This window comes from Larimichthys crocea, chromosome XIV (assembly GCF_000972845.2).
Source record: "Larimichthys crocea isolate SSNF chromosome XIV, L_crocea_2.0, whole genome shotgun sequence".
Taxonomy (NCBI): Eukaryota; Metazoa; Chordata; class Actinopteri; family Sciaenidae; genus Larimichthys; species Larimichthys crocea.
This window is the reverse complement of record NC_040024.1, coordinates 8,178,831-8,199,887: the sequence shown is the minus strand read 5'-3', so window position 1 is coordinate 8,199,887 and position 21,057 is coordinate 8,178,831. Positions and strand designations below refer to the sequence as shown.

Sequence of the window (21,057 nt, the reverse complement as noted above, 5' to 3'; positions counted from 1 at the left end):
CAAATACCACCACATACAGTCTGACATTTAGAATAAAATGTAGAATGTAATTATATTAATAAAAAAATAAATATTTTTTTCCTGTTTTAATACTTATAACAACATTTTTTTTAGAGTGGAGTACATACCTTCAAATGTAGGAATCTTTGAGTTCTACGCAAAAGAGAAATAAATATATGATCACAAATGGCTTTAAATACAGATCTTAATTAATTAAATACAACCCTGGTGGACATAAAGGCTACTTACCAACAGAAGAGAGTTTTTCCAGTTTCTGCTGGATTTCTTCCATCATGTTTGATGTTTGACTTCTTAGTGTACCGAGGGAGAATGAACCGTCAACAGTAACGTTCTTCCAATCTCGAGATTCATCAAGGCCTGTAAGGATAAATCTGTGTGTATGGTGCACAGGGACAAATTAGTATAAAATCATTTAAAGAGTCATAAATACATCAAGGAAAATAATACATTGAATTTATGAGATTATTTCCAACCTCACCTGCAAGTTTGGATTTTTGTCCAACTCGTCATGGTCTTTTTGAGTTTGTCAACTTCCTTTGCAGTCCCTGGATCAGATCTTTGCTTCTCTCTTTACTCTGTCTCTCCTAAAAATAACACACAGGTATTATAATAAAACCTTCAGTACCATATGACTGATACAGTTTATTCTTGATCGATGGCTCCACATGACCGACCTCTCCTCAGAGGTTGAAGCGCTTTCTTCAAGGTCCTCCACAACTTCATCACCTCTGCGAACACGTTGTTGATCTCCAGCCATTCAGTTTCCAAGTCTCTGAAAGGAGTCATGGACAATGAGTTTGCTAAAGAAGTATTAAACAAAACTAAATCATAACTATAAAGCTAAAAATCTACATACCAATCTACCATCGCTTACCTTGCTGGTATTACAGATGATCTGACTTCAGCCATCTTTTGTTCTCTCATGGTTTTCTGCTGTAAATCAGCCTTTATCCTGTCTTGCTTTACCTTGAATATGAAAAAGTACTGCTATGAGCATGCATACAGTGGAGTGACCTGTATATATGACGTATGATGTCTGTAAAGTAAACTGATCACGTTGGAATCTAAAAAACGAAATATATATACTCTATAGAGTCCACCACAACATGCCGATGTGTAGCAGGTATAATAAAACGTTACCATCTTATGCTGTGTTGGAATTCATGTACTTCCATACATACAAGCATGGCAAATGCAGTGTACCGCATGGTGCACCATGATGGTCAACAATTCTCGCCCTCAGTGGTCGCCATTTGGTTACTACGACCAACCCATTACGAAAATGGCGACAGAGGAAGCTGCTGGTTGCGGTGAATAGTGCAAATGTACAAAAGTAATTGTACATATGTTTACATTTAAATTTTGGCAGCCAAATGTTGGCGTTATATCCCCTGATTTTAAAAAGTATAAGAAGCGAATCCAAGGATGTTGCGACCGTCATTTCCGTAGTGCACAACAATCGTACTCGTATTGAGACAAACACTACCGTCGTAGCTCCTCCTCTCCCTCTGCCTGTAGGAGAAATACTTAAAATACTCATGACAGAATAACAAATATGCAGGAAAAAGTCCAAGTGTGGGTCACAAACTCAAATAATAACGAGCTGGATGAACATAAAATCAAACAGTCCGTATGATGTTGTGATGTCTTTACATTAGAGCATCTACACAACACACACATACAGTCTGACATTTAGAATAAAATGTAGAATAATTATAATTAATAAATCAATCAATATTTTTTTCCTGTTTTAATACTTATAACAACATTTTTTTTAGAGTGGAGTTACATACCTTCAAATGTAGGAATCCTCTTGAGTTCTACGCAAAGAGAAATAAATATATGATCACAAACGGCTTTAAATACAGATCTTAATTCAATTAAATACAAACCCTGGTGGACATAAAGGCGTACTTACCAACAGAAGAGAGTTTTTCCAGTTTCTGCTGGATTTCTTCCATCATGTTTGATGTTTGACTTCTTAGTGTACCATGGGAGAATGAACCGTCAACAGTAACGTTCTTCCAAGATTCATCAAGGCCTGTTAGAGGAGAAGTCTGTGTGTATGTGTGCACAGGGACAAATGTCAGTATAAAATCATTTTAAAGAGTCATAAATACAAATCAAGGAAAATAATACATTGAATTTATGAGGATTATTTCCAACCTGCAAGTTTGGATTTTTGTCCAACTCGTCAATGGTCTTTTTGAGTTTGTCAACTTCCTTTTGCAGTCCCTGGATCAGATTTTGTGCTTCTCTCTTTACTCTGTCTCTCCTAAAAAATAACACACAGGTAATTATAATAAAACCTTCAGTACCATATGACTGCATACAGTTTATTCTTTGTATCGATGGCTCCACATGACCGACCTCTCCTCCAGAGGTTGAAGCGCTTTCTTCCAAGCGTCCTCCACAACTCTCATCACCTCTGCGAACACGTTGTTGATCTCCAGCCATTCAGTATCCAAGCTGCCCTGAAAGGAGTCATGGACAGTGAGTTTGCTAAAGAAGTATTAAACAAAACTAAAATCATGAAGCTAAAAATCTACCAATACCAATCTACCATCGCTTACCTTGCTGGCTATTACAGATGATCTGACTTCAGCCATCTTTTGTTCTCTCATATGGATTTTCTGCTGTAAATCAGCCTTTATCCTGTCTTGCTTTACCTTGAATGATGACAAAAAGTACTGCTATGAGCATGCATACAGTGGAGTGACCAGTTATAATGACAGTACTGATGTCTGTAAAGTAAACTGATCACGTTGGAATCTAAAAAACGAAATATATAATACTCTATAGAGTCCACCACAACATGCCGATGTGTAGCAGGTATAATAACACACCATCTTATGCTGTGTTGGAATTCATGTACTTCCATACATAAAAGCATGGCAAAATGCAGTGTACCGCATGGTGCACTCATGATGGTCAAAAAATTCTCGCCCTCAGTGGTCGCCATTTGGTTACATACGACCAACGCCATTACGAAAATGGCGACAGAGGAAGCTGCTGGTTGCGGTGAATAGTGCAAATGTACAAAAGTAAGTTGTACATATGTTTTACATTTAAATTTTGGCAGCCAAATGTTGGCGTTAATAATCCGCCTGATTTTAATTAGTCGAAAAAGTAGAAGCGAATCCAAGGAATGTTGCGACCGTCATTTCCGGTAAGTGCACAACAATCGTACTCGTATTGAGACAACACTACCTTGCTGAATTAGTGCACTATGCCAGGAAGTAGATAGTGTGCACTACATATAAGTGTGTACTACATATAAGTGTACTAATGGAAGTATTAGAATTCAGACAAAGCATAAGTTTAATTTAGTGTTAGTGGGTGAACATTTGGTAATTAGCCGAATTTTGACTTACTGAACTGGACTTAGAATGGACATTGGTACCTTGAGTAGTTTTTGAGCCTCTCTCTCCTTCTCCCTCTCCTTTTCCCTCTCTTTCTCTTTCTCTCTCTCTTTCTCCTTCTCTTTCTCCCTCTCTTTCTCCTTCTCCTTCGCCATCTCTTTCTCCCACTCTGTCTCCGTTGGTCGGGCTGACGTTTCCTGAGCTGTGGTCACGGGAAGATCCCAGGTCAGTTGCCCCACCTAAAGGATGAAAGCACCGAATGAGAATAAAATGATGGATCTGATCTATGCACAGTAGAACTTATCAGTCTGCAATGTAGTGTAGTTTTATATTGTATTATTACAGATGCATCCTGAGGTTGCATTTAAGGACTGATTAACAAGATGCAGCTGGATTAACAAGTCAATAAACCTTCTGTACCTGCTGTGCACCAGTGGAGAAATCAAGCGCTCGACGAGCTTTGGTGGCGGTTGGAGGAGAGTGCTGTGGAGTTTCAAACACTGTAGAGAAAGAAGATGTCAAACAAAGCTGCTTTGACTCATCTCTGTGTTTTTCCTGCTCTGTTCCTGTTATGAATTAATGACAGTTATACGGCATACATGATTTATTTGTCTCCGCGACTGCAGGATTCACTTGGGTGCTGAGGGACTGTAACATCGGCATCAGGAAAGGCTGTGAGGGAAAAGTGGAAGATAGCTTCATGACATTTTAAACTGTATTTACAGACACATTGACATATTGTGTTTATGGATAACACATTGATGGTTGTTCCAAAGTTTGTCGGTTGTTTGAGGATGTTTAAAGAATCTGCTGTACCTGCTGTGCAACCGTGGAGAGATGGACGGAGTTGGTGTCAGTTAGATGAGAGTGCTGCTGAGGTTCAAACACTGCAAAGAAAGATGATGGTCACTGTAAAACAAAGCTCCTTTAAACAGGTTTTATCTTGTTCCTGCTCTGTTCTTATGAAAGTTATAGAGCTTACATGATTTGTTTGTCTCCTTCATGTTGATTTCTGTGGTTGCAAGATTCACTTGGGTGTTGAAGATGTGTGTCACCGGCGTCAGGAAAGGCTGTCAGAGAAAAGATTTTGTGTTTTACTCAACAAAGTTCTGCTAACATTTCTCCATCAGGCATTTTAACCTGTTTTTAAAGATACAGTGGACGAAGGTTCTCAAACTTTTTATGTAACGTACTGCTTTTCTGTTGTTGTTGTAGCCCAAAAAAGAGTTTTGAGCAGATTATTTTCTGCGAATGTTGCACTTTCCTCATCTTCTTCTTCTCTTGGCTTTTCATTTCAATTTCTTTTAGTTGTCTTCACAGAACAAATGCTGAGATGTAGGCATACTGTACATTTATGTAAAGGTTTTTGTACATTTCTTAAAATCAAGAAGGCCTCATGTCTACAGGGGGGGATACCGACATTTTGGTGACCCCTTGTGGGGACTGGAATGCAGTGCCTTGGGTTGGGATGCAGTGGCAATCCTACATTCTCAAAAACTGGTCGGCCTCTACATGCCTCGCTAAATTGTTACATTTCTTGTGTGTTTTAACGATTGGGACCAGGGATTGGAACTACTTTTAAACAGAAATCTGTTGTACCTGCTGTGTACCAGTGGAGAAATCAAGCGCTCTGTGAGTTTTGTCTGAGTTCGTGGCTGTTTTCCGTGGGAGCTGTTGAGTTTCCAACACTGTTGGAGACAGAAGATGGTCACTGTTAAACAAAGGTACTTTCTGCTATGCCCCCTCATGAATGAAGTATAATTATAATACTTACATGATTGGAACATTAGTCCAGCTTCTGTTGGACTCTCTTGCGTAGTGAAGATTGGATGCACATTCTGTCACAGAGAGATTTAAAGAGTTCTACTTGTTAACATTCGATATCCCATGACACCTTCATGGACTGATCTTTAAGTAAGTGACATGTTTATTGTTGCTTGAGCATACCTGGTTCTTCACTGGAGTGCTGTAAATTGGTCCGTTGTCCTTTTGAAGAGATTCTTTCCATAGATCTATCCTCGTGTCTGCTTCACGTTCGTCTTTTATCAAAGTAAAGCCTGTGAAACCCTTTGAAACTATAAGAAGACATCCATGTTACAATGTACATACAGTAGAGTTTGTTTACAGTCGGTGAATTAGAGACACGGACACAACAACACAAAGAGGATTCAGCTGTGTACAACTCACCAGGCTTGAAGATCATTGAAGGCTCTTCTATTGTAATTGGAGGTCCTATGTATGTCAGTTTAGGAATGTAACTGCTGTATCCGAATTGTTCACTCTCTGGGATCCTCATTCCTTTCGGCGTGCATCCCATCTTCCCCTGGTGAGTTCTCAGGCCATGGTAGGACGTGACTTTGGACCAGCCGCAGCAGTTGCAAACTTGGAGGCTCATGTCTGATGTGGTGATTATCTGTAGAAGTCAAATGCACATTTTGTTGCATGCATTTGTCTTGTTTTAATCCAACATATTAAGAATCAAACTGTTAAGGAACACACATGTTCAGGAACAATATTGTGCTAAACCTGGAAACACAATTGTGACATGGGGCTTACAGTGACCAATACTGTTATTTCTGATTTAAGGTGCATCATTTAAAACAGTTTTTCCTATGCATATTTAATCACATTTTAAGCTTTCTATCTTTTTGTCCTGAGACTATGGGGTGCCGTTTGTAAAGCGTCTCGCTCTGAAAATAACAGCAACATTTTGTCACATTTAGCTAAAAACAATGTTTAAAAAACTGGTTTGAATTTTTGAGAGTCACTTTTTTGTAAAATTGTAAATGTAAAATCTAAATGCTAAATCTAAATCTAAATGTTAAATATAAATCTCAATAAAATATAAACGTTAAATACTAAATCTAAGTTAACAATAAATATAAATATAAACGTTAAATATAATGTAATATAATGTTAAATATAAATCTAAATCTTAATCTAAATATAATGTTAAATATAAATTATAATCTAAATGTTGAAGCTAAATGTTTCGGGTGAGCGAGACGCTTTACAAAGGGCACCCCATATGAGACAGCCATTTCTGAGTGTGAACATACTTTGTTATACACTCTGTTGGAACCTAATTTAAATATCTTTTTGCTCATAAGTAGTGCTGATAAGTCTTCTAATACTTTTTTTTATTATTATTATTTGCATTTGAGTTCAGGGATAATCAATGATGACTGATGTTGCTGTTTGGTCCATGGTTATGCAGGACTGGGATGAGTCAGTTATTAGTCGCCCTCTAGTGGTAGGTACTGAGTATATTGTACAGTATAGGCTACCTCCTGTTGTAATAACACAATAACATAGAGTAAAAAAGGGGAAAAAAAGATTTTTGGCATCAAGAAAACCTTGTTAAAAGTATTCTTGGAATGGGATTGAATCAACTTACAATTTTTTTTATTTAAAGTTGAGTAATGAGAACATAAGACAAGATTAAACGTGTACAACATTCAGATATCTATAGATAAAAAGGTTAGAGAGCTTCAATGTTCAGTTTTCCAGATATGTGGCAGTGGCATAGATAAGTATTATTTCTATTATTATATTATACATTCATAATTAATAAAAAATGTGAAAACTGTATAAAAATGAGTATATATGTTTGTGTAATACTAGTATGACATGGGACTTCCTATGATGCAATGAGCTCTTCTCACCTTTCACATGGATTATGGCTACATTATATTTATTTATTTTAAGAGTTCGGTCTAGATCTGCTCTGAATGGAAAATGTCATGAGAGAACTTTGGTTATGATTTCTGCATAAATAAAACTGAATTGAAAATAAGAATTAACACTATTGTAGTAGTGTAAAATAAGAGATAACATCACAATTAATAAGACATTATGTATTTTCATTACATTAATAAGTGGTTAGTTCATGTTCATTTTAATTGTCACATATAATCTTACAGGTAGAATCATAATGAAATGCACTTGAATAGCCTTCATTAGAGCAAACAAACAGCCTATTGAAAACATACACACTTCGGTGCACACCCTGAAACCTGTGGTTCACCACATGCCCTGTTTTCCTTATGTTACATAATCAGACACGTATTTAATGTTTGCACCGTCAATCATGTATTTAGTCAACCTGATTGAAGCTGTAAGCTGAAATATTTCACAATACATTTAACAACCTGACCTCTAATAGTAGCACAAAGTTTACAAAAGCAACTCACATAAATATCTATTATTTGCATTAAAGTTTTGCAAACGTAACATGAGTCACTGAACATCTAACCTGTCATGTTTTCTTGTTCTTTGCGTTTGTTCATATCAGAATTCAAGTTAACATCAAACGTTTTAAAGTATCATAATTCTAATAATGAACAGAGATCAGGCCTCCAGCCTACCTTACCCTCTCAAAGCTCGGTGTTCTTCTGTGGTCTGTCTGTCACTCTCTGTCTCTCTTACTTACTCTCTCTGCACGTCCTGAACTCTTTCAGTTTCGTTTCAGGATAAATAATACTGACGTTTACCTTTAAATGCCCCAAAGCACAACTTAAAAAAACATGCTGTCATTTGGAGTTCACTACGAGTTCCAACGTGGATTCACATGGAAAAAGTAGTAACACCCCCCTCTGATATGTTTATTATTTAAACATGTAGGTACAGTGTCCATGATTAACTTCACAATAAATGAGTGTAACAGAAGGATACGTTTAAATTTCAACTGCATGTCACATAAACAGAAAAAGACTTTCTTGGGGTGTCCACTTTATTTTTCATTCTACCCATTTGTACATTAAATATAGTTCAAGAAGTAATACTTTTAGAATATTTATAATTTTATATGTATATACACCAAAAAATAACACAATATTCTGATCCATGTTGGTGCTACACTGGCTTGTAACCTTATGCACCCGGTATGATCATTTCTGGAGAACATTCTTCTGGATTGGAGAATTGCGGACACGTGAACTTATTTGCATTAACTCAAGCAAAACCATTAAAGCGAAATGAAAGTTGAGTTCACACATCACAAGGCACTAGTAGACGGTTAACGGACAGGTTGAGCTTTACAAAAGATTCGACATGTGGTACTGTGTTGCTTCACTTTCAACCATTTAAAGGAATGTCTCGTGACCCCTTTAACGAAGCGGAACTTTAAGGAAACTACAAGTATGTTGTGCACACACCCGTGTAATTACGTAATACGTACTGGTGCTGAGATAATGAGAAGATCAACAGTTTCAGGTAGATCTTTCAGTGAATGAATGAACACTCCACAAATACTCCTGCCTTTTGTGCATTTCCTTTCAGGGAAAGACAAACTGGTGGTGCTGTCCGGGCTGCGTACTCTAACCCTAATTGCCTCTTGTGGCTCGTGTCACATCTCGCTACACCCAGATCCCATCCAGTCCTGTTGATGACAACAACCTCCCGGTATGACTTCCCAGAGGTCGAGCCCCAGGGTTGCTCCCATGCTTCCCGGTTATCTTCTTTGTTATTCACTCTCTTCCCATCAGTAGAGACAAGGTGTCTGTGTGCAAGGGTTGGATCCAGGTTTACATCAACTAGAGTTAAGAGAAAACAACAATACAACATTTAGATGACTATATAAGAGAAGAGACAGACGTGTTACACATAGAAAGTATACTTTTCTTTCTAAATATTTCTTTTTGTCCACATTCTTTATCCTGTATTTACACACACTTCCACATATGTTTCCGGCCACATGATGACACATAGGTTAAAAGATGAGGTTTTTGGTTGATGACAGACTGAAAAAGGGAAACAGTATGGTGGATACCGCACTTCCACAACTGTGGCATCAAAACAGGAAGCGAGCGGCGTGAATCCACAAAAAAGTTCAAAGTCATCTGAATGTTTAAATTTCTATGTGCATCTAAAAAGCATTAGAAAACCATAGCATGAGAGAGAAACACATGCAGTAACAAAGTGTCTCCTTTGCTAGGTCTTATTTTAATTTCATCTAAAATAAGTTATGTAAAACAAATAACATCAAAGTGGAAATCCTCAAAGACATTTGTTGCCATTCTCGCCCTGTCCACTAGATGCCGTCTGATTGTTTTCCCGCTCCGGTCGACACACTCCCACATCCAGACACTCCCTCCTGCCCTGCAATAACCCTTTTCCCTCCAGTGCCAGTCACATGACCGCCCCACCCACCTGCTCACCTGTTTCCACTCTCCCTCATCAGCTCTGCAGAAACTTAACCGGCTCATTTCCCACTCGTACTCTGCCAGTTCACCCTAGTGCTGCTTTGTTGGGGTTTAGATGATTCATTTTACCATTTGAAATATGGGCCTTTAAACATTTAACATTATGTTGTGGATTACTAATTATAGGAACAATACAAAAAAAGTTTAAATCAGTTATCACAGCCTGAAGGGAGAAGCTTCCTTGTAGTCTGGTAGTACAGCAGCAGATACTTATGTACTGCTTGTCAGACGACTGCAGGGCTGTTTGAGTTTTGTCTTTGATAAATTAAAACCTTGTCTTGATGACTGTACTAAATAAGAAGTAACACATCAAGTGAAAACTAGAACAGCTGACCACAGTGCAATCAGCCTAAAAGACAATCAGTGCTTAAGTATCCAACAAATTGCGCCGATGTCTTTATGCCAGATTATGTTTTTCACTTTCTGTTATCTTAGTGCGGTTAAGAGTTTGATTTACAGAGGGTCTACAACCTGTGATAGTTTTCTTTCCTCTTTGGTTTTCCCCTTTGGTCGGACTGCTTTCTCCTGGGTTGTGATGGCTGCAAACATCCGGGCCAAGTCCTTCACCTGAAACATGTTTAAAACTTATAACATCATGAAAACATCAAAACCTTTGAAAAGTGCTGTAAAGAAAAAGTATCCGTGTAACATCTGCAAAAGAGCTGCAATGGAACAAAGTGTAAGAACTGTGTATCGAGCTCAAACTTCAGCTTTACCTTCAAACCAGTGGAGAAATCTGGGAGCTGTGAAGTTTCACAAGCTGTTGAAAGAGAAGATGGTCACTAAATCACGTCCTTACTTTTCATGATTATGTATTAATAAATAATAATACATACATGGTTTCGGATTCTCGTCAGTCGTGGCTTTTGCTGATGCAGCATTCGTTGGGGTGGTGGCACTGGTTGATTCTGGGACATTCTTTGAGACAGAAGGTTTTTAATATGTGAAGCTACAAAAGTGATCCCTGTTTTGTAAAAATGAATTTGTTGATTTGTTGATCATTAAGTGCTTTTGTTGTTATGTATGTCGGGACAGTCAATGCAAGTTGGACCACAAATAAGTAATACAAATGTCACATTTGCTGCTTGTTCTTAAAACCAAGGTGTGCATGTAAAATCTGCAAAAGGGCTCAATGTGTTTGAAGAAGTCAAACTTCAGCTTTACCTTTAAACCTGTGGAGAAATCTGGAAGCCGTGCACTTTCACAAGCTGTTGAAAGAGAAGATATCAATCACTATCAATCACATTTCCTTACTTTTCATCATTATCTATTAATAAACCACAATACATACATGGTTCAGGATCATCCTCAGTTGTGGCTTTTGCTGATGCAGGGTTCGTTTGGGTGTTGGCACTTGTTGAATCTGGCAAATTCTGTCAGAAAGAAGTGGAATGTTTAGAATATGTGACGAATTTGCAACAAAACTGATGTGTATTTTTTCAAATTTCTTTTCTTAGAACAAGAATCCTCCTGAACGAGGTCTAGATTGTGTTGTGGGTTGTGTTTTATACTTTCTGTTGCCTTTAGAGATGTTGATTTACAGAGCATCTGCTACCTGTGATAGTTTCCTTTCCCCCCTTTGTTGCCCTTTTGGTCGGACTGTGGTTTCCTGTGCTGTGGTAGTTGAAAACATCCGGGCCAGTTCCTTCACCTGAAACATATTCAACAGTTCCTCTGAAAAGTGTGGTGAAGAAACATTAAACCAAATGGAATAGAACAAAGTCTAAAAATGGTGTATCATCATCAGTGTGTTTTAAGAAGTACTTGTTAACATCCCAATGAGTCAAACTTCAGTTTTACCTTCAAACCAGTGGAACAATCTGAGACCTGTGCAGTTTCACACGCTGTTGAAAGAGAAGATGGTCAGTAAATGATATTTCCTTACTTGTCATGATTAATAAATAATAATACATACATGATCTAGGATTCTCCTCAGTTCTGGCTTCTGCTGATGCAGGATCCATTTGGCTGGTGGCATTAGATGAATCAGGCACATTCTGAGATAGAAGTGGAAGGTTTTTAATGCTTTAAATTACAAATGTGACAGTTGTTGGGATGTTTCAATGGGGCAAAGTGGTTGACACTGTTGTCCCTAGAAAGCATGACTTAATACTGCACAGTCAAGGCACTGATGCTGTACCTGTGATAGATTTTGGTCCTCCTCGTCTTTCTGCTTTGGGTGGTCAGCTGTTTCCTGGCCAGTGGTAGCTGAAGCTATAAGCTCAGCCTGCAAGACAATGAATACAAAGTCCTGAGTATATCCTCATAACCACCTAGTAACCACCTTAAAAATCCATGCAATCCCCCATTACTAACATCCCAGCAACTACCTGGAAATATATAAATATATATATGTTTACATGGTGCATTATGTTTTTTACTTGTCTGGTACCAGAAGGATATGAAAATGACATTTACAGAGGGTCTACAACCTGTGATAGCTTTCGTACCTCTCTTTCTTTCCCCTTTAGTCGGGCTGCTTTCTCCTGGGTTGTGATGGCTGAAATGATCTGTGCTAATTCCTTCACCTGAAACATATTCAACAGTTCCTCTGAAAAGTGTGGTATAGAAACATTAAACCAAATGGAATAGAACAAAGTCTAAAAACGGTGTATCATCAGTGTGTTTTAAGAAGTACTTGTTAACATCCCAACTTCAGCTTTACCTTCAAACCAGTGGAACAATCTGAGACCTGTGCAGTTTCACACGCTGTTGAAAGAGAAGATGGTCAGTAAATGATATTTCCTTACTTGTCATGATTACTAAATAATAATACATACATGATTTAGGATTCTCCTCAGTTCTGGCTTCTGCTGATGCAGGATCCATTTGGCTGGTGGCATTAGATGAATCAGGCAAATTCTGAGATAGAAGTGGAAGGTTTTTAATACTTTAAATTACAAATGTGACAGTTGTTGGGATATTTCAATGGGGCAAAGTGGTTGACACTGTTGTCCCTAGAAAGCATGACTTAATACTGCACAGTCAAGGCACTGATGCTGTACCTGTGATAGATTTTGGTCCTCCTCGTCTTTCTGCTTTGGGTGGTCAGCTGTTTCCTGGCCAGTGGTAGCTGAAGCTATAAGCTCAGCCTGCAAGACAATGAATACAAAGTCCTGAGTATATCCTCATAACCACCTAGTAACCACCTTAAAAATCCATGCAATCCCCCATTACTAACATCCCAGCAACTACCTGGAAATATATAAATATATATATGTTTACATGGTGCATTATGTTTTTTACTTGTCTGGTACCAGAAGGATATGAAAATGACATTTACAGAGGGTCTACAACCTGTGATAGCTTTCGTACCTCTCTTTCTTTCCCCTTTAGTCGGGCTGCTTTCTCCTGGGTTGTGATGGCTGAAATGATCTGTGCTAATTCCTTCACCTGAAACATATTCAACAGTTCCTCTGAAAAGTGTGGTATAGAAACATTAAACCAAATGGAATAGAACAAAGTCTAAAAACGGTGTATCATCAGTGTGTTTTAAGAAGTACTTGTTAACATCCCAACTTCAGCTTTACCTTCAAACCAGTGGAACAATCTGAGACCTGTGCAGTTTCACACGCTGTTGAAAGAGAAGATGGTCAGTAAATGATATTTCCTTACTTGTCATGATTACTAAATAATAATACATACATGATTTAGGATTCTCCTCAGTTCTGGCTTCTGCTGATGCAGGATCCATTTGGCTGGTGGCATTAGATGAATCAGGCAAATTCTGAGATAGAAGTGGAAGGTTTTTAATACTTTAAATTACAAATGTGACAGTTGTTGGGATATTTCAATGGGGCAAAGTGGTTGACACTGTTGTCCCTAGAAAGCATGACTTAATACTGCACAGTCAAGGCACTGATGCTGTACCTGTGATAGATTTTGGTCCTCCTCGTCTTTCTCCTTTGGGTGGTCAGCTGTTTCCTGGCCAGTGGTAGCTGAAGCTATAAGTTCAGCCTGCAAGACAATGAATACAAACTCCTGAGTATATCCTCATAACCACCTAGTAACCATCTTAAAAATCCATGCAATCCCCCATTACTAACATCCCAGCAACTACCTGGAAATATATAAATATATTCGCACCTCTCTTTCTTTCCCCTTTAGTCGGGCTGCTCTCTCCTGGGTTGTGATGGCTGAAATGATCTGTGCTAATTCCTTCACCTGAAACATGTTTAATACTCAATGCAAGCTGGACACAAATAACTAATAAAAACATAAAAACTTTTTTGTTTTTATCGTTCTGACAAGTATAAAAGTGTAAGAATGGTGTATTATGATCAGTGTGTTTTTAAAGGTTTGTGACATCCTAACAAGTCAAAATTCAGCTTTACCTTCAAACCAGTGGAGCAATCTGAAGACTGTGCACTTTTACACACTGTTGGAAAAGAAGATGGTCACTGTCAATCACATTTCCTTAACTTATTAATTAATTTATTTTAATTATGATTATTTTTTAATAAATTATGATACAAACATGAATGAGGATCCTTCTCAGTTGTGGCTTCTGTTGATGCGGGATTCATTTGGGTGGTGGAACTCGTTGAATCTGGCAAATTCTGGGACAAAAGTGGAATTATTGAAGCTACAAAAGTGAACCCTGTTTTGCAAAATGAATTGTTTTTTTTCAGCTGATATGCATTTATGATATGCATTACTTTCTTGGATACCTCATTCAGCTCTAAAAATGGGTTGGGATATCTGGTGTGGCACTACACTGGTTTTCCTCTTTTTCATCCAACTGGAAAGTTTTTTTTCTTATGCTGATGACCAGATGTCCACCTGTGCTCCTTTGACTTGTGGCGTTCCTCAGGGGTCTATTCTTGGACTCATTTTCTTTTACTTATCTTTGCTTATGTGAGGGCTGTGGATCTATAAGTTTGGTTGTGTTTTTTAATCATCACTGCACTGATGCTACCCAACTCTATGTATCTGTCAGGCCTGGTGACCTCTCAAAGTTAATGAGTAATTAGTAACTAGATATCTCACTTTTCACTTCAGATCAGGTCTCTATTAACACGTCCAACACCTTAGTTCATTGACTTTTTTCCAAAAACCCTTTTGAGTACCAGCTGGAATTTGATAAAAACATCAAGACAGTTATTCAGTCCTGCTACTTTCACCTGAGGAATATTGCAAATACAACCACTGTTATCTTTACAGCAGCTTGATGGATGGTTTTCCATGCTTTTGTGTCCACCTGCTTAGATGACTAAACCAAAACGCTGTGGTGGATCTGTTTAAAGTTGGTCCAAAACACTGCAGCAAGATAATTTACCTCATATTGCATATTGTCACTAGGATATGCTATATAATATATATGCTATATTCAAAGCTGGTGTTAACAATCACAAAAAGCTCTACTTAGCGACTGAAAAACATGATATCAGGGTCACAGTGTAATACCTGTGATATTTGATCCTTGCTGTCTTTTTCCTTAGGCTGGCCTCCTCTTGCCAGAGGTGGAGTTGTTGAACCTGTGTCGCTAGATCTATTCACCTGAAAGATTACATTTACATAGCGCTTTGCAAATAAGCAAACATGAAACAATAAAGGCTTAAGTTTAGAAAAAGGGAAGGGCTAGGGAAGTGCATAGAAAATCTGCTTTACCTGCACACCAGGGCCGAATTCCTGCAGCTGATGGCTTGCTTTTGAGTTTGTGGCTCTTTGGAGAGAGTCTTGTGGAGTTGCAAAAGCTGTAATGAGAGGAAATAATCAGTCTCAGCCTTGAAGTAAAATCTTGTTTTGATTGAAATATAATCTTGTACATACGTGATTTGGGCTCCTCCTTGATTTTGACTACTTCTTCAGAGTTGATGCTTGGTAACACTGGCACATTCTGACGGGTAAAGATGGAAAGTTAAAAGGTGCTAATACAGAGTTGATATTGTTTTAAAATTAATGTCTTTTAATGTCAAATGAATTAAATCAGTTACTGTACTGGTTCACCAATAACGACATGAATGACATTTGTAAGTAGATCAAATTTTCACTCTGGTAAAAGATTACATTTTTGATTGTCGGTGCATTGTATATTGTTTGTACCTGTAATAATGTGTGCTCCTCTCTGTGTTTTTCTTTAGGTCGGACTACAGTTGCTGGGTATGTGGTTGGACACTCCATATTCACTCTCTTCACCTGAACATTAATAAAAAACAACCTTATGTGAGACACATATGAGAATAAAATGGGCAAAGTTAAGGTTGAATGTGTTTTAGGATGTGTTGAAATCTGTTTTTGCACCACAGGAGAATTCGCTGTTTTCGTACCTTTATGCCAGTGGAGAAATCAGACCATGCAGCTTCATGCACTGTAGATAAAAAAAAGGCAGCAAATACTTTGTTTTCATGATTATTTAGCAGTTACCTGTGTTTAAAAAAAATCTATATACAGTACTACATACATGATTTGGGATCCTCCTTCTTTTCGGTCTGTGCTGCTGCAGAATTTGCTTGGGTGTTGGTGCTCGTTGAATCTGGGACACTCTGTCAGAAAGAGGTGGAAAGTTCATAATATTTGAGTTATTTCACAAATTACAATGTACATTGTAAACACGGTTCAGCAATAGTTAGTTAAGTTTTAGTTAACTGCCTGTTACAGTAGTTTTCTAATAGTTGATTCTGGAATATAAAATGCAGCTGTTTACCTCGCAGGTTCTCTCCGTCCACTCTCTGATTTCACTCATTTTTTCTTCTCTGAGCTGAATTTTCTTCTGTAATTCAGATTCAGCTCTCTCCCTTGTCTTGAATGAAAGCACACACATGTACAGCCCATAGACATAGCACATCTTGCCAAGAAAATCTCGTCAATGTGTCAAACAGTGTCAAAAACAACGTTTGTTTTAAACATCCAGTGTTTAAGACTTAGGCGGATCCATTAGCAGGATATGGCAGAAATGGAATCTAATATTCAGAACTATGTTTTCATTAGTGAATAATCACCTGACAACAAGAGTCTTTGTGATTTTGTTACCTCACTACAGACTCGGATCTTCTTCTATGGAGACCACCATGTTGCACCTCTATAGTTCTACAGTAATCCTAAATGGATTAACTTGAATTGAACCTTTTGCATTTTTCACAGGTTTCATGGCTATGGTAGGTTCCTGTACATGCTTGGAAGGCAAACATACCTACAAAACACTGCCAGTGAAGTCAAAAGTGACAAATGTGTCTGTTACAACAAGGTCTAAATACTCATAACTGAACTTACGTCACATCTGGCAAAAGTACCTGTGATACTGTTTGATTCTTATGGTCTTTCTTCTTCGGCTGGGCTGCTGTTACTTGAGGTGGAATAACTGGATATTCCCTGATCGAACTATTCACCTAAAACAGGATGAGGCAAGTACAACAGCAAACTAGATTGGTTCATGTCAGCATATGGATAGTTGGTTTCATTTCATAGTCAGGATTCCAGCTGCTTCACCTGCACACCAGTGGACAGTTCCTGCGGCTGACGTCCTGACTTTTGGTTTGAGGTTCTCTGGGAAGGCCGCTGTGGAATTGCTGAAGCTGTAACAAAAACACGTGGTCAGTTTCAGCCTTGGCTGCTTCATTTTTCAAACAGATTTTTTTTAAATATCGCCCTTAACGAACTGCGATCGAGTTCTGTACTCACGTGATTCGGGCTCCTCCTTGATTGTGGCTGAGTTGGTACGGCTGATCCAATTTTCTGCCATCACTCTACTGTCTGCCATCTAATAAAGATATCAATGAATGTACTGTTAAAATCTTGCAATTAAAATATAATGTAATGTTTATAGCAAAGAGTGAAGTACCTGTGGTAATTTTTGATCCTTAGGTCGAACTACTGTTTCAGGGTATGTTGGTGTTGGGTGTCTCCTGGCCTACAAGATGTTCATTTCATTTACATGTTACTTTTCATACTTTGTCATTTCCAAGTGAGAGAATTTGAACTATTCATAAATAGCTCTAACCTGCACGTCAATGGAGAAATCTTGCAATTGACGATGTGACTTTGTGGCAGTTTGTAACGAGTGCTGTGAAGTTGCAATATCTGTAGTAAAAGGAGATGGTCAGTACCAACCTTCAATGCAAAATTTTGTGTTGACTGACTATAATCCTGTACTTACGTGGTTTGTATTCCTCTTTGATCGCGGCTGCTGCAGAGTTGGTGCGGACTTTGGTGCTTGGTAGCAATGGCCACGATGGTGGTGATGGCACATGCTGTCAGGATAAGGTGGTAAGATAAAAGTCAGCTAATATTACTTGTGTCTAGGTCACAATGATGACGACAAGTGTTCATTTTACTGATGATTGAATAAATGAAATTAAGAGTTGTAGACAAAGGGATCATCCACCTGACTGTCGTCAATGGGAATGTCGTTAGTTTCCCACAAATTAACAATCTAATTATAGATGTGGAAATATTTAAGCCTGGCCCAATGTCATGCTCCAGTAAACAGAGAAAACACATAATTTCTAGCTGGTTTCCCTAAATATCCCTCTTGTAATTGAGACCTATACCTCTTTCTTCACAATGGCTCTCTTTGGTGGCTGATATTTCCTTTGATCCACTTCTTCATACTGATTCTTCCAGTTGTACTGTTCTCTTTCTCGGATCCTCGTTCCCTTCGGCGTGCATCCCATCATCCCCTGGTGAGTTCTCAAACCATGGTAGGTCGTCATTTTGGACCAGCCACAGTGGCAAACCTGGACGCTCAAACCTGAATAGTAGTCTGTTGTATCTGTTTGAGACAATATTGAAGAGTTCATTACAATCATTTCCATTTTCAAAAGAGTTTAAACCATTTATGTGAAAATAGAATAACTAAATAACCCACCAGTCTTTATAGAGGCATCCTGCATGAGGTCCCTTGTAAATCCCAGTTTTCCCCAAGTGTACAGCTGTTGACTCTCTTCAACCTTCACGCCCCTCGGCGTGCATCCCATCTTCCCCTGGTGAGTTCTCAAACCATGGTAGGTCGTCACTTTGGACCAGCCACAGTGGCAAACCTGGAGGCTCATATCTGGTGTTTGTCTGTATAAAACATTACAAGATATTTTACTATTGATCAGTATGGAAGAAGTTGTCATGACTAATAAAGTTAGCTATGTTTAGGTTGGCTTGTGTCAATGTTGTCATTTCCTGTTTTATTTTGAAATGGTAACTCTCCTCTCGTTTCAGGTCACTTGCCTTTCCTCATGCGTCACCGGTCTGATTGTTTCCACCTGTTCCCCATCACCCTGTGTATATATTGTCTGCGTCTCTTTTTGTCCTTGTCTTGTGTCTCATCAGGTTTTGTATTTTTCTGTGTTACTTTGTCTAGCCTTTGCATTTTAATAGATTTTTCCCTCATAAGAATGGTTTTTCATTTGTTACCTTTCCCCCTGAGTTTGTTAGTAGGTTTTCCCTCCCTTTAGTGTTTTTTTTTGTTTTCTTAGAGTATTTAGAGTTTTCCTCCCAGTGAGAGATTTTCTGTTGTACATTGATAATAAAATATTTAGTTTATTTTTTACTTTGTCTCCTGAGTCGTGCATTTGGGTTCTAACCTTTGTTCCAGAGATTGGGAAGTGTGGTTGTAGGAGGTCCATTAACTATGGAAAAATGTTCTTATTCTTATTGTTACAATAGGTTTGTAATAATGTGGTTGTATGAGGAATAAAAAATTGGAATATGAAAATTATCCAAGGCTGTAAGACAAATAATAAAAAGTACAATATTTGCCTCTGAGACATGAAATGTGTGCTTGAGTAAGTGTACTTAGTGCCTATAACAGGCATGTGGATGAATAAAACAATAACAAGAAGCAGTACTGAAAGCGATCACTTCCCTCTAAGAGCAAATATTAGAAAACTTACCTCAGAGGAATCGGTCATACGGCGAATTGACGTCGGATGCTATCTAGAAACTTTCAGAAGAAGATTTTTCTATAACCTCTCTAGAAGAAACACGAGGAAACACATTCTGATCTGCAGGTTTTGTTTGGAAGAGTCGATCAGGTCATTATCCATCAATAACTGAGTTTACTGTTCTACTGTTTACTGAGACACTATAGTGCATTTCCTTGTTCTGGTTTCAAATCTGTAGAGATTTCAGTTTGTGGTGACTGCACCTGCATCGCTGCCTCACCCAGGAAACACTATGCCAACAGACCTAATTGTGAATGTATCAGTCAGCGTTTAAAATGTATCAATAACTTCATTTTATAGATAGATAGATAGATAGATAGATAGATAGATAGATAGATAGATAGATAGATAGATAGATAGATAGATAGATAGATAGATAGATATTAGTGAAGAACAAAAGAAGTTAATCCCTCGACGGAAAACATTTTTTTCATTCAGTTTTACATGCATTTTAACACCCACAGATTTTACAGCCAACTGTGGTGCATGTACAGAGTAATACAGAGTGTCATAACATCACAACATGCTACATGCAATGTGATGAAATACACAGTCCCACCACAACACACCAAAACAAATGCACCATACTTTAGTACAATTAGCTACAAACCATTTTTTCATCTACTTGCTCTATTGCCAAAACCCAAGCTGACGTGTAAAGCTTGCACTACTCAAATATTAATTATTGGCATATATTGGTTTTAAAAATGTACTCGTGTTGCCTACCGTGTGCTCTTCTTTCGTGTTGTGTTGCTTTTGTTGCTTCCTGCCCCTAAAAATATCTCCTCTCTGCAGATGTGAAGTTTGTGCAAGTTAACTTTTTCTGCTTTCAGTTTCGTTTCTGGAAAAAAAAGACAGAAAAAAAGGCGCCAACCAGCCTTTTTTTTTCACTCAAAGCCAGGACATGATTCAACCACATTGTTGTGTAATACTGAATGGGAGAGTAGGGTAGGATGGGCCACCCTCTGTACACATTTATGCAACACTCATTTTTACTGACTGTGACGGAGAGATTACATAGAAGGAGTTAAACGTTTTGATAGTCAAGGTAGATTTTCTGCATGTCATGTACTGTGTGATGACCCAAGTCTAAAATTGTGTATTATACATGTTGGCAATTTGCCATCTTATGAAAACCATGTAAAGATTAGCCTAAATTTACATTAAGCAGATTATTTCCTCTAAATGGTGACTATAGGGCAAATGCAGTGGGGTAAATTGAAGCAACTTAACTTAACAAAGGCACAGAAGTCTCTGAAAAAACAAAAAATAAAGTTTCAGTGTAGTATTACACAACTGGTTTGGGTTCTCATATGTTAAACCAACCTGGTCTTTTTAATCTCTGTACAAAGAACACATTTGTTTATATTGTGTGCAGTGTCTAAAGTTCAGTTTTGTATGCAGGTGATACACCAAACAGATGCGTCCAAATACCACATTGAACTATCATGGTGTGTTTAATGATTAAATGAAACGGTCACAGTTGACCACTTGATGAATGAAAAGACTGAGCCATAGAGGACAATATAAGTAAACCTCCCCCCCCTAAAGATCAGCTCAAATGGTGGATTAAAAAAAATCACAAATTACTTTCAA

The 21,057-nt window shown here is 38.1% G+C and overlaps 2 protein-coding genes across 2 annotated transcripts in view; both read right to left on the bottom strand.

The window, feature by feature from the left end:
- The window catches only part of LOC104925742 (E3 ubiquitin-protein ligase TRIM21), a 12,616-nt gene extending 4,775 nt beyond the window's left edge, over positions 1 to 7,841 (bottom strand). Inside the window, exons 1-15 of the mRNA XM_027287704.1 lie at positions 7,756 to 7,841; positions 5,571 to 5,796; positions 5,331 to 5,458; positions 5,158 to 5,221; positions 4,983 to 5,071; positions 4,366 to 4,453; positions 4,200 to 4,270; positions 3,983 to 4,055; positions 3,804 to 3,883; positions 3,425 to 3,622; positions 2,595 to 2,690; positions 2,392 to 2,495; positions 2,188 to 2,296; positions 1,940 to 2,078; positions 1,815 to 1,841 (exon numbers count right to left, since the gene is read on the bottom strand). Of these exons, the coding sequence (XP_027143505.1) occupies positions 1,815 to 1,841; positions 1,940 to 2,078; positions 2,188 to 2,296; positions 2,392 to 2,495; positions 2,595 to 2,690; positions 3,425 to 3,622; positions 3,804 to 3,883; positions 3,983 to 4,055; positions 4,200 to 4,270; positions 4,366 to 4,453; positions 4,983 to 5,071; positions 5,158 to 5,221; positions 5,331 to 5,458; positions 5,571 to 5,778 (1,474 nt within the window). The 5' untranslated portion in view covers positions 5,779 to 5,796; positions 7,756 to 7,841. The remainder of the gene's footprint in view (positions 1 to 1,814; positions 1,842 to 1,939; positions 2,079 to 2,187; positions 2,297 to 2,391; positions 2,496 to 2,594; positions 2,691 to 3,424; positions 3,623 to 3,803; positions 3,884 to 3,982; positions 4,056 to 4,199; positions 4,271 to 4,365; positions 4,454 to 4,982; positions 5,072 to 5,157; positions 5,222 to 5,330; positions 5,459 to 5,570; positions 5,797 to 7,755) is intronic.
- Positions 7,266 to 20,295, bottom strand: LOC104925745 (uncharacterized). The gene is made up of 37 exons (XM_027287703.1): positions 20,188 to 20,295; positions 18,393 to 18,589; positions 18,076 to 18,296; positions 17,682 to 17,775; positions 17,526 to 17,605; positions 17,367 to 17,435; positions 17,207 to 17,285; positions 17,015 to 17,100; positions 16,819 to 16,914; positions 16,233 to 16,328; positions 15,990 to 16,071; positions 15,856 to 15,896; positions 15,632 to 15,724; positions 15,359 to 15,425; positions 15,197 to 15,282; positions 14,993 to 15,085; positions 14,064 to 14,145; positions 13,921 to 13,964; positions 13,673 to 13,750; positions 13,457 to 13,543; positions 13,232 to 13,313; positions 13,117 to 13,160; positions 12,902 to 12,979; positions 12,592 to 12,678; positions 12,367 to 12,448; positions 12,252 to 12,295; positions 12,037 to 12,114; positions 11,727 to 11,813; positions 11,502 to 11,583; positions 11,387 to 11,430; positions 11,142 to 11,237; positions 10,878 to 10,959; positions 10,751 to 10,794; positions 10,423 to 10,504; positions 10,303 to 10,346; positions 10,058 to 10,153; positions 7,266 to 8,917 (listed from the first exon to the last, which is right to left on the bottom strand). The coding sequence occupies exons 2-37, from the start codon at positions 18,574 to 18,576 to the stop codon at positions 8,909 to 8,911; spliced, it is 2,919 nt and encodes a 972-aa protein (XP_027143504.1). The 5' UTR covers positions 18,577 to 18,589; positions 20,188 to 20,295; the 3' UTR covers positions 7,266 to 8,908.
- Positions 20,296 to 21,057: the final 762 nt, after the last annotated feature.